Below are 14,841 nucleotides of genomic sequence, written 5' to 3'. Positions count from 1 at the left end.
CCAGGTGGATCTTGACCAACTTGAGCCCTGGGCACCTATCTAAGAAAATGAAATTCAATGTAGAGAAAAGGAAAGTCCTACACCTAGGTAAGAAAACCAAAAGTACAGATATAATCCAGGTGAAACCAGGCTTAATAGCAGTAACTGTAAGAGGGATCTTGGAGTCTTAATGGACAATCAGCTAAATATGAGCCAGCCATGTGCAGCCGCCGCCAAAAAAGCCAATGCAATCCTAAATTACATTAACAGAGGGATACAATCAAGATCAAGGGAGGCACTAATACCATTCTAATAAAGTCTTAGTAAAACCACACCTAGAGTACGGCATCCAGTTTTGGTCACCGCACTATAACAAAGATGTTGAGACTCTAGAAAGAGTGCAGAGAAGAGCAACCAGGATGATTAGGGGACTGGAGGCTAAAACATAAAATGAACAGTTGCAGGAACTGGGCATGGCTAGTCTAGTGAAGAGAAGGACCAGGGGAGACAGGATAGCAGTCTTCTAATATTTGAGGGGCTGCCACAGAGAGGAAGGGGTCAAACTATTTCCCAAAGCAACTGAAGACAAGGAATAATGAATGGAAACTGAACAAGGAGAGATTCAACCTGAAAATAAGGAGAAATTTCCTGACAGTGAAAACAATCAACCCATAGAACAGAAGTTGCCTTCAGAAGTTGTGAGAGCTTCATCCCTGGAAGCTTTCCAGAAGAGAGTGCCATTTGTCAGAAATGCTGTAGGGTCTCCTGCTTGAGAGGGTTTTTTTTTTTGACTAAATGACATATAAAGTCCCTTCCAACTCTGTTAATCTCTAATAAAAACGTTCCATGCACCTCATCATGCCAGCCACATGAGCACAGCTGCATCTTCAGACAACACTGGCTCCCTTGGCTAAGAAACAGAGATGAACCTCATCTTCTAGAATCGGATATACAACAGGACAGGAGAAACAGGGGAAAGCCATTGTTAAATGATTCTGCCGCCGATTCTGCCACCTTTTTGCCCCCGTTGTTAAGCCAATCACTGCAATTGTTAAGTGAATCCCATGGTCATTAGGCGAGGCAGGCTTCCCCAACTGATTTTTGCTTGCTGGTCTCCTGTAGAATTGCCTCTGGGCCAGAGATTCTGCAGCAAACAAAGGTCTTAGACTTCAGCACTACTAACTGTTTTGAGCGAGGCTTCCCAAGAGCATGAAGCGAACTCCTGGTCCCGACAAAAACCCCTTTTCTTAATTTCCTGTCAATTCTGTTCATTCACATCCAGCAAAGTCTTTCAAGGGAGGATTTACAGTCACAGACCTTATCTGGCTTGGAGAGCGGACAGGCTGATATCTGCAAAACTTGGCAAGGAGTTTCAGAAAGTCACAAACCGATTAAGCGAACTGATTGTCTCCTGCAAACTCCACTCCCCTTTCGCTCCTCTTTTATTTCCTCTGGGAGGGGCCATTCACTGTCCACCTGTGACTTTACTCCCAAGTCAGCCATGATTTCTGAGTTGTTCTTTTCTTCTGCAGTTCTGCGCATGCGCACACTAGGAACAGGCTCCAGCTGTTCTTCTGCATCACTGATGTCTGACTCTGAAGGCAGCTGATAACTGGCATACGGCTCTGGCCCCCTCTCTGCCTCCGACACAGAGCCCTCATCCGAGCCTTCCCCAGACTCCATGTTCCTCCCCAACCTCCTCACTGTCTGAATCTGCTGCCAGCTCCACTGGCCACAACACTAACAGGACCTTTGGTCCAAGGTGCTTGAAGGACATCAACTTACAGAAGACCATCCCAGTAATTTTTTTCTCCTTTCTACTAGATTATCGTTTTCCTTTGCTACGGAGCACGGCTGAACAAGTGGGTGTTACAGACCTACCATCCAGAGTACATGAAAAGCCCTTTGGTCTACCATCCTGGACATCGTGCCCGGGCCTGGAGGTTTCTCACATACATGTTCATGCATGTAGGGTAAGTGTCTACAACGTCTTCTCCGGCTCCTTTCCCGTTTATTTGTAAAGCAGGATCGAAGGAAGCTGGTTTGCTGGCCGCACTTGGTGCTTCACGCCTGGTCTTTTGGTGCCTCGAGACACATTGGCCTTGTGTTTCACCTTGTGTTACAGTTTGTGTTATACCTGGTGTGACTTCCTCCTGTTTCTGGGTGGAATTGGGGATTGCAAAACATCTGCAGTCTAAAAAGTGACCTGCTTTACTTTTGAAGCTCCACAGGCCTGCAAATTCAGGTCACGGACGATGTTATCTAGTTTGGGTCTGCAAGAAAACAAGCAAGCAAGCTCAGAGAACATCAAGGACCCCATAGTCATCCTCCTCCTCCTCCTCCTCCTCCTCCTCCTCCTCCTCCTCCTCCTCCTCCTCCTCCTCCTCCTCCTCCTCCTTCTCTCTTCCACTCCACAAAGCCCACTCCCTTCTAGTATTGATGTTACTATCTAGTTAGGTAATGAAACATCTACAAGAAAACAAACTCAGAGAGCACCAAGGACCCAACATTCCTCCTCCTCCTCCTTTCTCCACAAACCCCATTCCCTTCTAGCACTGATGATGTCCCCTAGTTGGGTAGTAAAACATCTGTAGGAAAACCACCAAGCTCAGAGAGCACAGACACCCTACAGTCCCTTTCCTCCCCCTCCTCCCTTCTCCTCCACAAAGCCCACTCCCTTCTAGAGCACTGATGATGTTACCTAGTTAGGTAATGAAACGTCTACAAGAAAACAAGCAAGTTCAGAGAGCACCAAGGACCCCACATTCTCCCTCCCCCTCCTTTCTCTTCCACTCCACAAAGGCCACTCCCTTCTAGACTACTGATGATGTTACCTAGTTAGGTAATGAAACATCTACAAGAAAACAAGCAAGCACAGAGAGAGTACCAAGGACCCCTCATTTAACCCTGAGTTACGAATACCCTCCTTTATTAGTCCAGATCTTGCCACTCCTCAGCAGGAGTGCAAAGCAAGTGTGTTTGGGACAGGTGTGTGCAAGCCCATGGATTACTTGCCCTCCCCTGATGTGGCTCCGTGTCCTGGAAACTGAGCTTTTGCTGGTGGTTATATAGACTCGCGTCTAGTAATGGAGGATGTGACTCTTCTTCAAGACTTGGTGGGACAAATCCAGCACGAATGGTGACGTTTTAGCCGGCAGCTAGGATAGGATTGGCAGGAGTGCGTTATTTTTTCCACAACTCTATTTTCGCTTGCCTGGAGTAGGGCATTAGAGGCAATCTTTTTACATGTCATAATGTTGGAGAAGCGGATGTAGAGTTTTATGACTTGCTGACGAGTGACATCTGGCCATGTTGCAACCAGCTGTTAAGTTTGTTTCTTTGGTATCTGTGATACTATGCAATGTTTTTATCTCTCTCTCTCTCCACTATACAAAGCTCTTTATGTACATTTTTGACTCCCATCCCGAAATAAAACAGATCTGTTGCTGGAGCTATTGAAAGCAGCTCACTGGAATGGAATGGAATCCCCAGATTTTATTGTGTTTCGGGGGGGGGGGGGAACAATGAGAAATTTCTGAGCATGCTAGACCAAAACCCAAAACTGTGGGAAAGCTCGAAAGCAAATCCTGGATATTTACTAAATATTTGCAGAAAACACGACTTCAGCAACGGAGTGGTCAATGCCTGGAATGCTCTACCTGACTCTGTGGTTACATCCTCAAACCCCCATAATTTTAACCTTAGACTCTCTACTGTTGACTTCACCCCATTCCTAAGAAGTCCGTAAAGGGGATGTCCATAAGGTCTCCAACCTTGGCAACTTTAAGACCTGTGGACTTCAACTCCCAGAGTTCTCCCAGGAACTCTGGGAGTTGAAGTCCACAGGTCTTAAAGTTGCCAAGGTTGAAGACCACTGGAATAAGCGCACCAGCCTGCCTTCGGTCCCTGTCCTAACAGAACTGGGCCTGGCTAGTCTAGTGAAGAGAAGGACCAGGGGAGACATGATAGCAGACTTCTGATATTTGACGGGCTGCCACAGAGAGGAGGGGGGTCAAGCTATTTTCCAAGGCACCTGAAGGCCAGACAAGGAATAATGGATGGAAACTGAACAAGGAGAGATTCAACCTGGAAATGAGGAAGAACTTTCTGACAGTGAGAACAATTAACCAGTGGAGCAGAAGTTCTGGGAGACAACCTTCATTAACATGATAGGCTGAGAATCGCACACTTCTATCTTCCTTTTAATAATAATAATAATAATAATAATAATAATAATAATAATAATAACAACAACAACAACAACAACAACAACAATAATAATAATTGATGCCAAATGCAGACTTTGCAAAGAAGCTGATGAAACTGTTGATCACATACTCAGACTGATTGTAAATTGCAGCACAATTCAGTAGCACAAATGATCCATTGGAATTTGTGCAAAAATTATAATATTAAAACAGCAACAAACTGGTGGGAACATAAGCCAGAAAAAGTCACCGAAAATCAGATGGTCAAGATCTTGTGGGATTTTCGCATACAAACAGACAAAATACTGGCGCATAATACACCAGACATCACATTGGTTGAGAAAAATAAGGTTACAATCATAGACATAGCAATACCAGGTGACAGCAGGGTCGACGAGAAGGAATATGAAAAAATCGCAAAATACCAGGACTTAAAACTTGAAATTCAACGACTATGGCACAAAACCAGCAGTGGTAATTCCAGTGGTGATTGGCACACTGGGTGCTATTCCAAAAGTACTGGAATTACATTTAAAACAGTTAAAAGTTGACAAAATCACCATCAGTCAAATGCAAAAAGCCGCACTGCTTGGAACTGCACGCATATTATGAAAATACATTATAACGTCCTAGGCCCCTGGGTGGGGCCCGACTAGTAATCAATGCCAAATCCAGCGAAACAACTGGCCGCTGTGCAGGGGTGGGTTTCAGGCGGTTCACGGCGGTCCCCGCGAACCAGTTGGTCGGCGAACCCGGAAGTAACTAACTTCCGGGAACGCCGAAGGGTCCACCCACCCGCCCGCATTTCTTACCCGGTTTTGACGAGTTCTGCGCTTCCATGCATGTGCAGGACGCATACAGCGCCTGCGCGACCCTCCAGGAGCAGCTGGAGCATCACACAGACGCTAGTACGCATGCGTGCACTGCGCGCGTGCACGAGGATGCCGCCAGCCCCGTTCCAACCGAACCGGTTGGAATGGGGCGAGAAACCCACCCCTGCCGCTGTGATACAATTCTGTTGTTGCTTAATAATAATAATAATAATAAATCCCGACTAGTTTTAAGCGTCTTTCTTTCCTTCTTTCTTTTTCTAAAGGCAGCTAGGAGGGAATGTTGAAAAGAACAGATGTAAAGTTTACAAATTAGGTGGGAGCCAGACCAGAAATATCGTGGGAAGTTTGGCAGACAAGAAATCTTCCCTGCCAGGCAAATGGCCAAACCTGATTATTTCATATAATTGTGCCTTTCAACCCCCTTATTTTTCTGTAACTATTTTTGCCCAGTATATGTAGTGTATCTCGCCTCACAATCAGGGGGACTGTGAGTTCGATCCTAGATAGAGGCAAATATTTCTTTCTCTGGGCACACTGAGAATATATCTGCTGAGGAAAAACTCTGCATTGACAACAGGAAAGGCATCCAGCCAATAAACACTCCGCAAGGGATTATGGGGTAATTAAAAGAGGATGAGGATGATGATATTCAAAGGCAGATTTGGGCAGTTTCTTTGGCAGTGATGAGGACTAGGAGCTTGGGTGTTTTTTTGAAGTTAAAAGATTCTCTTTTTAACATGAAAAGACTTTTAATGTTAAAAGATGCAGCCGATGTGGAATCGGCTTTTCATTTCTATGGAAGGAGGATGGGGGGAGCGCTCTGGGGAGGCAGGCACCAAACTGTGATTAAATAATGGTCAGATTTTCTTTTCCTGAAAGCTAGCAAACAGTTTAGACCTGGGGGGGGGGAATTACTTCATGGGGATGGGCAGTTGGCATTTAAAGTAGAATTCAATATTTCAGGGGATCAGATGGAAGGTTTCCTGGCAGTCAAATCAGAACGACATGGTATGATCCAAAGAGGTTAATATTTTGAGTTTCACCCTGTATTTTAATTTAAGGCATCGGTGAGTTCCGTGGGGGTGGGGGTGGATGGCTCAGCTGTTGTGGCCCACCAGCAGAGCTGGCAGCTGTCGGACAATGAGGAGATTGGGGAAGAGCATGGGCCAGTCCAGGAGTCTGGGGGAGGCTCGGACAAGAACTCTGCATCAGAGGCAGAGACAGGGCCGAGGTTGTCTAGCAGTGATCAGGTGCCTTCAGAGTCAGACATCAGTGAGGCAGAGGAACAGCTGGAGCCTGTTCCCAGTGTGCGCATGCGCAGAGCTGCAGGAAGAAAAGAACAGCTAAGGAATCAGGTTCGACTTGGGAGTAAGGCCACAGGTGGAAGGTGATTGGCCCTCCTATAGGAAATAAAAGAGGAGCGAAAGGGGAGTGGGCTTTTTCAGGAAACAATTCCGTCGGTCAGTCATTAGATTCATTTCCGAAGATCTGTCCGTGAATCTCCGAGACTCTGTGCCCAGTCTTTCCTTGCACAGCACCTCATTTGGAAAATATTTACATGGCAGCTTTCCAAGATAGATAAGGTTTGTGGTCATAAATATTCCTTTGAAAGATTGTTTTCAAGGCTTTGGCTGAATGTGAATGGGAGGAATTCACATTCATTTAATAAAAGGGATTTTGTCAGGAGCAGGACTCTGCTTCATGGGGAAGCCTAGGTCAGAACATCAGCGGTTAAAGACTCTGAGCTTGTCAGCTGGGAAAGCTAGCAGCCTGGGTTCGAGACCCGAGCGCTGCACGATGGGGTGAGTTCCTGTTCTCACCCCAGCTCCTGCCCACCTAGTCGCTAGAAAGCATGCAAACGCGAGTAGATTAATAGGTACCACTCTGGGCAACTGCCCTGACAAAGTTCAAAGTGTGTAGGAAAACCGAAGTTTGTGGCTTTGAGAATTTCAGATGCATCTCAAGGTTCTAGTCCTCATGACGCATAGCCCTTTTTCTCTTAAAGCCCAGACCAAGCAGACCTTATGGAGGGTTGAACCTGTTTCATTTTCCTTCCAGATTAGAACAGCTGGGGTTCAACGCGCTCCTGCAGCTGATGATCGGGGTACCGCTAGAGATGGTGCATGGCGTTCTTCGCATCAGCTTCCTCTACCTCGCAGGAGTCCTGGCAGGTGAGTCAAGAACCTGGGGTATTTTGGCAGGATGCCCGTCGCTCGGTCTTCCAGCTCAGCTACCAAATTTGATTCATCTGTTCTAAGAGGAGGTCAGCCACAAAGGGTCAGCCTTTTGGGGTTCAACCATACATGCCAGGGGAAAAACAGGGGTGCTTTAAAAAAAACATGTAGCAGTCAGGAATCCTTTAAAAAACAAAACCCTCTAAAAAAATTGCTAAAGCAACTTTCATGAACCTGATATCTAAAAAAGTGTTGGGATTACAGCACCCATAAGCCACCAGTACTTGGATCACTGAGAACTGGAATGTCCCCGATCTCTGGTTTCCTCGCCCCCTTGCACATATGTGCTAGTCATGCCTGACTCTAGGAGGCAATGCTCATCTCTGTTTCAAAGCCAAAGAGCCAGCACTGGCCGAAGACGTCTCCGTGGTCATGTGGCCGGCAAGACTAAACACTGAAGGCATACAGAACACTGTTACCTTCCCATCAAAGGTGGCTCCTATTTTTTCTACTTGCATTTTTAGATGCTTTTGAACTGCTAGGATGGCAGAAGCTGGGACAAGTAACGGGAGCTCACTCCGTTATGCAGTGCTAGGGATTTGAACCGCTGAACTGCCGACCTTTCTGATCGACAAGCTCAGCGTCTTAGCCCCTGAGCCACCAATCTTGGCATTATGGTGCTTTTTTTCAATACGGTTCTTCCCAAAATCTTTGTTTCTCCAAGAATTCCAGGGAGCCTGGATCGGGGGGGGGGGGGGGACGGACTGATTTTATTGCTGTTAACTCAAGAAAAAAAAGGGAGAAAGAAATGTGATTTTTCATCAGGTGATGGACAAGCAGAAGCCTTTCAAAGTAGGAAAGGAAGGTTTGTAGCTCAGCAACAGAGGGTTATTTTTATGCAGGGAGCTTTAGTTTAATCCTTGGCAGCGACAAGGCCTCTGCTTCTAAGAAATGGAGGGCTTCGTAAGGTAGACAAGGATGTGTGCAGAACACCTGCAGACAGCGAGTTGGAAGGAACCTTGGAAGGCTGAGTCAACCTTGAGCCGATGAGATTCGAACTGCCAAAGTGCAGAGAGCCGTCAGCTGAAGTAGCCTGCAGTGTTGTACTCTAGCTACTATGCCACCTCGGATCGAACTGCTGGCAGTTGGCAGAGTTAGCCTGCAATACTGCATTCTAAGGAAGGAAGGAAGGAAAGAAGGAAGGAAGGAAGGAAGGAAGGAAGGAAGGAAGGAAGGAAGGAAGGAAGGAAGGAAGGAAGGAAAACTGCAATAGCAATAGCCCTTAGACTTCTATACCATTTACTGCCCTCTCTAAGCAGTTTACAGAGTCACCCTCTTGCCCCCAACAATCTGGGTCCTCATTTTACCCACCTCAGAAGGATGGAAGGCTGAGTCAACCTGGAGCCTGGTGAGATTTGAACTGCCAAAGTGCAGATAGCAGTCAGCTGAAGTAGCCTGCAGTGCTGCACTCTAGCCACTGTGCCACCTCGGATCAAACTGCTGGCAGTTGGCAGAGTTAGCCTGCAATACTGCATTCTAAGGAAGGAAGGAAGGAAGGAAGGAAGGAAGGAAGGAAGGAAGGAAGGAAGGAAGGAAGGAAGGAAGGAAGGAAGGAAAACTGCAATAGCAATAGCCCTTAGACTTCTATACCATTTACTGCCCTCTTTAAGCAGTTTACAGAGTTAACATCTTGTCCCCAACAATCTGGGTCCTCATTTTACCCACCTCAGAAGGATGGAAGGCTGAGTCAACCTGGAGCCGATGAGATTTGAACTGCCAAAGTGCAGATAGCAGTCAGCTGAAATAGCCTGCAGTCCTGCACTCTAGCCCCTGTGCCACCTCGGCTCTTAAGCGAAAGATACTTTTGTTCCTCTTTTTCCCTCATCTCCCCACCTTCCATTTCCTTGCAGGTTCGCTGACCGTCTCCATCACCGACATGAGAGCCCCCCTGGTTGGAGGTTCAGGGGGCGTCTACGCCCTTTGCTCGGCTCACCTGGCCAACGTTGTCATGGTGAGAACGGGGCAGAAAGCACAGCTTTTCTTTTGGAAATTCAGACGGTGCTGAATTTGCATCTATTTCCTCGCCGATCTTTTGAGGGCAAGTCAGAAGAGGGGAGATAAAAAAAATATTGCAGAGAGAAGGACTGTCCCGTGGCCAGGACTGAAGCAGAGAATCTGAGGGGTCTTCCAAACAGACTCCGTTATTTTGGCACCAGCATTCCAGGGTAGCAGCCAAGTTAAATTGGGAAAAGTATATACAACCCCACAGCTGTGACAGTTGAGAGTGTGGCAGAGTTATTTTGACAATCCATCAGGCCCAAGTTGGGGACTTGGGTGTGAGGCGCCTGAAATAGGCCAGTTTGCAGCTGCAGAGGGGAGAGGGTGGAAGGAGAAACTGAGTCACGGAGGCATCCTCTTCTCCTCTCTCCCTCTACAGAATTGGGCTGGGATGCGTTGCCCCTATAAACTCCTCCGTATGGTGCTGGCATTGGTGTGCAGTAAGTGTGCTTGCCTCCTTCGTTTTTTCCCCCTCTTGCGCTTCCTCTATCTTGTTGTGGCCCGCTAGCGGTCAGCTGGCAGCAGATTCGGACAGCGAGGAGCGCTTGAAGCACGCGCGGAAAATGTGTGAACTGGTACCAATGCAGGTAGGAGCCATTCACCGTCCAACTGTGTCTTTACTCCCAAGTCGGCCCTTGTTCCCTAGCCGCTCCCTTCTCCTGGCATGCGCACACTGGGAACAGGCTCCAGCTGTTCTTCTGCCCCACTGATGTCTGACTCTGAAGGCAGCTGATAACTGGCATACGGCCCTGGCCACCTCTCTGCCTTCAACACAGAGCCCTCCTCAGAGCCTTCCCCAGACTCCAGGACTGGCCCATCTTCCTCCCCAACCTCCTCACTGTCCGAATCGGCTGCCAGCTCTGCTGGGAGGCCACAACACCTTCCTTCCTTTCTTCCTTGGCTCACTAACATGAAAGGTGACCAAGGCAGAGGTTTTGTGGCAGGAGATGTCCTGAGGACTAGAAACTTGACCTTCCACCCATGTTCTCTCTCTCCCTCCTTCCCTCCCTCTCTCTCTCCGCTTCCCTGCAGTGAGTTCCGAAGTGGGCCGTGCCGTCTGGCTGCGTTTCTCCCCGCCGTTGCCCTCCGCTGGCCCCCAGCCCAGTTTCATGGCCCACTTGGCCGGAGCCATTGTGGGCATCAGCATGGGCCTGACCATCCTTCGCAGTTACGAGGAAAACCTGCAGGATCAGTGCGGGTGGTGGGTGGTGCTCCTGTCCTACGCCACCTTCCTGGTTTTCGCCGTCTTCTGGAACATCTTCGCTTACGACCTCCTGGGAACACAGATCCCGCTGCCCCCGTAGCCCTCAGCCCAGCCCGGGTTCTCTTGGCATCTGGCTGACCCTGGGAAGGCCCAGACTTTTGCAGGGTTTCAAAAATCGGGTGGGGGAAAAAGGGGGGCTGGGCTGAGACCCTCGAGAGGGGCGATCCGGAGCGTGCAACCCCTCGCCTGGCCCAGCAGAGCGCTGATCCCATCTGATGCTGGAAAAGCAAAGCCAGGCTAGAGGCTGGCGGAGGCTGGAAGGCTGGGAGGTGGGTTGGTGAGCTCAGAGGGGGGAGCCAGGGGGGGTCCTAACCGTGCCTGCAGAAGGGGTGCTTGTCTCCCCAAGAAGAAACAAAGAAAAAAACAATCCTTCGGCGTGTGCAGTGGGTGACTCTTTTCAAGGCATGAGGATCTATGGGGTTTTTGAGGGGGAGGAGGGAGGTTACTGTCCCCACATCTTGGCCATTCGAGGGAAGGAGCCTTTCCCAGCCAAGCCCGGGCTGTCTCCAGCCTTGGTGACCCACTTCTGGAGCAAGGCTGTAGGAGATGCCCTCAGCTGATTCCCTGGGTGGTTGTTGGACTGAATGTTCCTTTGCCTTCTCCTCTCCTTCCCCCTCGCCTTGTCTCTTCTCCTCCTCCTTCCCCTGTCATCATCTTCCTCCTCTTCCCCTTCCCCTACAGTCATCCTTGTCTCCCTTCTCCCCTCCTTCTCCTTTCCCTTCTCCTTGTCTCTGTTCTCTTTCTCCTGTCATTTCCCTCCTTCCCTTCATCTCTTCTTCCTTTCCTTCCCCTCTCTTCCCCTTTCTTCCCTTCCCTTCATCTCTTCTTCCTTTCCTTCCCCTCTCTTCCCCTTTCTTCCCTTCCCTTCATCTCTTCTTCCTTTTCTTTCTTTCTCCTCCCTTCTCTTCATCTCTTCTTCCTTTCTTTCCCTTCCCTTCATCTCTTCTTCCTTCCCTTTCCTTCCCTTCATCTCTTCTTCCTTTCCTTTTCTTCCCCTCCCTTCCATTCTCTTCATCTCTTCTTCCTGTCCTTCCCTTTCCTTCCCCTCTCTTTCCCTCCCTTCCCTCCATCTCTTCTTCCTTTACTTCCCTTCCCTTCATCTCTTCTTCCTTTACTTCCTTTCCCCTCCCTGCCCTTCCTGATAAAAGTGTCAGGTTGGGCTCCCCAGATCTCTAGGAAGAGCTGAGGGGACCTCCTGCCTGCCACCCTAACCCAGAAGTCACGGCTCAACACAATATTGTGTCCAATATTTCCAAGCTTGACCCGTCGCCCAATTTAGCCTGAGAATCCTTCCGGCCTTAGCTCATGGTCTCCGCAGTTCTAGTTCTGAAGAGGGTCCTCCGATGGATGCCTCAAAGGCCTCTGGTTCTGGTCCCTGCCCCAACCTCCCCGTGCCCTTGTCCCCCCTCCCGCTGACCTCACCCCCGAGGCCATCAGCAACCCCCACCCTGGTCCGATTCCGACAGATGTAGTGCAATGGTTCCTGAGCAGGCTAAGAGTTCCGCTTGCGTTGCCTGCTTTTTTTTTACAATCAGGGTTTAGTGAAATCAGGGATAGCCAATTTCTAGATTTTTTTTTTGTCCTGGGGAGGGGTCGTGTGTATAGATGGGGCGGGCGATATTCTCCGAGAAGTTGGAAAGGAGCATGTCTAAAAGTCTTACTTATTTATTATTATTTTCCCCACGTGAATTCTCCCCTTATTGACAATCTGGCTTTAAAAAATAAAAGCACAAAAGCACTTTTTGAGCGAGGGAAACACCAGAGTGAAGAGGTTTAGCTTGGCCCTAAGACAAGCCTCCTTCAAGCTCTCCCCATCATGTCAATCTCCTCCTCCACCTTTGGAGGAAATCAGGGTTAAGGCCAGAGGTGGATTCCTACCAATTTGGACCGGTTCGGCCGAGTAAGTAGTCATTCAGTCTGCCACCGGTTCTATCGGCAGCGGCACCATCTTGATTTTCAGTTCTGCGCATGCGCAGAACAGTTTTCATTGCAAAAAAATTATTTTTTTTCCTTTTCTAATGTCATGTACCTACACAGAGCAATCTTCATTGCAGAAATTTTATTTTTCCCCCTTTTCTAACGTCGTGTGCATGCGCAGATCTTTTTTTTAAAGTTTTTTATTTATTTTTGTTACATAATCAAAATTCTTTTGTGAACAGAGTATTGTCCGAATTCCCCCTTGAACCTTCCCACCAAAAGACATAATTCATTTTACATTATATTTCCAATTTTAGCCATATTATTTTTCTTCTCCCATTTTCCAATGTCTAGTTTTTAACACATACAAACAATATAATTTTTCTTTCCCTTTAAAAATAAATAATGTATCATTTCTTTTCCATCCATTTCCCGTTAACAATATGAATCTTCCAGTTTCAAATGTCAAGTCTTATATAATTAACATAACATAATTATTGAACAGCTTTAAGGTTCTTAATATAATTCCCACACATTCGAATTAAAACGTAATTTTACCTTGTTAACAAGCTCTCTTTCTTCTGGGTCATATCATTCTACAATTCTCCTATTTCTAAATTTTCTTCTCTCTTTTTCTTCTTCTTTTATGTGTCTTATATATTTTCTTCTGTATTTTCCCTCTCACTTTTCGATTGATTTTTTTGAGTATCTCTGCCCCAAGTTTCTCTTTCCCATCTGCCTTTATTTCTCTCTTTGTTTTTGGCTAATTTCTTTTTCGGATGTCATTTCCATTTTTTCCTTTTGCACAGAATTTTTTTTGCACGCCGAACCAACAGGAATCCACCCCTGGTTAAGGCCACTCTCTCTCTCTCCCAATGGCCCCAGTTCTCCTTGACATTCAGGGTGGATCCTTCAGATCTCTAGGAAAGGCTTGTAGCAAATGCTGCAGTCAGCGGTTCAAATCCTGCAGAGATATTGGCCGCCACGTCTAATTTTCTCCCTGGATGGAAGCCTGCAAGTTAAACTCCGTGGCCCAGCTAAGAGTCGAAACGATCCGTCGGCTTTTAAGTCTGGTTTCAAAACCCGATTTGGGTCCTTCTCAGTGGTGAAATTCAAATTGTTTACTACCAGTTCTGTGGGGGTGGCTTGGTGGATGTGGTGGCTTGGTGAGCATGGCAGGGGAAGGATACTGCAAAATCCCCATCCCCACCCCACTCTGGGGCCAGCCGGAGATAGCATTTGCCAGTTCTCCGAACTACTCAAAATTTCCACTACCAGTTCTCCGAACTACTCAAAATTTCCGCTACCGGTTCTCCGAACTACTCAAAATTTCCACTACCAGTTCTCTGAAATACTCAAAATTTCTGCTACCGGTTCTCTGGACTACACAAAATTTCTGCTACCGGTTCTCCAAACTATTCAAAAATTTTGCTACCGGTCCTCCAAACTACTCAAAATTTCTACTACCGGTTCTCTGAACTACTCAAAAATTTTGCTGCCAGTTCTCCAAACTACTCAAAATTTCCGCTATCGGTTCTCCAAACTACTCTATTTTTTTGCTACCAGTTCTCCAGAACCTGCTGAATTTCACCACTGGTCCCTTCTGCCTTTGAGTCCATCGGGGCAGTGCGAAATCAGGTGTAAGAGGCCGGTGCCTGGCAGATGTTTCCCTGCGTCGTCCACCCTCTTTTGCTCTTTCTCACAGCTGGCTCTTGCAAAAAACAACAACAACACACACACCCCATCACTCTGACGGGAGAAGTAGACAAGGGTGAGAACGGTTGGTGGAAGAAATGGAGGAGAAGGGAAGGTCCTTGGGATGGGGTGGAGTGGAGTGGAAAGGGAGAAGTTGTTAATAAAAAAAGCAATGCACTAATCCAGATTTTAAAAAATGTGACTGGGGGCGGAGAGGAAGATGTATGTTCGAATAAATATTTTGCACACCATCTGCCTGTTTGTTTTCTTGTCACTCCTAAATTTCCAATGCTGGCTAAACGGATGGGTTACTCACAGTTAAAAGGCGGCAGATGGCTCCAAGGCACATTTCATCTTCCAAAAAAAAGTGATGCGGAAAAATATATAAATGGTTCCACTTCTGAGGAATCCAGAGCCAAACTGGGTTGGTTTTTCAATACCGCTGAAAACTTAATTTTGACTTAAATCATCCCTTTTCTGCCTTTTGCGGAATACCCTAGATCAGTGTCTGTCAAAATCGTTAAGACATCTCCAAGAATCTCCCAACCAACTTGAAGATGGGTGCAGTTCAACTCCCAGAATTCCTCCATCAGCTTTAAGATGGGTGGAGTTCACCTCCCAGAATTCCCAAATCAGCTTTAAGATGGGTAGAGTTCAACTCCCAGAATTCCCCAATCAGCTTTAAGATGGGTGCAGTTCAACTCCCAGAATTC

The 14,841-nt window shown here is 47.4% G+C and overlaps 1 protein-coding gene across 2 annotated transcripts in view; it reads left to right on the top strand.

Moving 5' to 3' along the window:
* Positions 1-11,862, top strand: part of RHBDL1 (rhomboid like 1) — a 30,330-nt gene extending 18,468 nt beyond the window's left edge. For both annotated transcript variants that reach the window (XM_087729573.1, XM_087729572.1), the window contains exons 4-8: positions 1,804-1,952; positions 7,079-7,191; positions 9,105-9,205; positions 9,632-9,692; positions 10,285-11,862. In XM_087729573.1, coding sequence (XP_087585699.1) covers positions 1,804-1,952; positions 7,079-7,191; positions 9,105-9,205; positions 9,632-9,692; positions 10,285-10,556 — 696 coding nt within the window. In that variant the 3' untranslated portion in view covers positions 10,557-11,862. The remainder of the gene's footprint in view (positions 1-1,803; positions 1,953-7,078; positions 7,192-9,104; positions 9,206-9,631; positions 9,693-10,284) is intronic.
* Positions 11,863-14,841: the final 2,979 nt, after the last annotated feature.

Source organism: Thamnophis sirtalis, unplaced genomic scaffold, assembly GCF_051295495.1.
Source record: "Thamnophis sirtalis isolate CommonGarterSnake01/CBP01778 unplaced genomic scaffold, rThaSir2_p1.2 scaffold_14, whole genome shotgun sequence".
In the NCBI taxonomy this organism is placed as follows: Eukaryota; Metazoa; Chordata; class Lepidosauria; order Squamata; family Natricidae; genus Thamnophis; species Thamnophis sirtalis.
The sequence above is the reverse complement of the archived record's forward strand: the minus strand, read 5'-3'. Positions and strand labels throughout refer to the sequence as shown.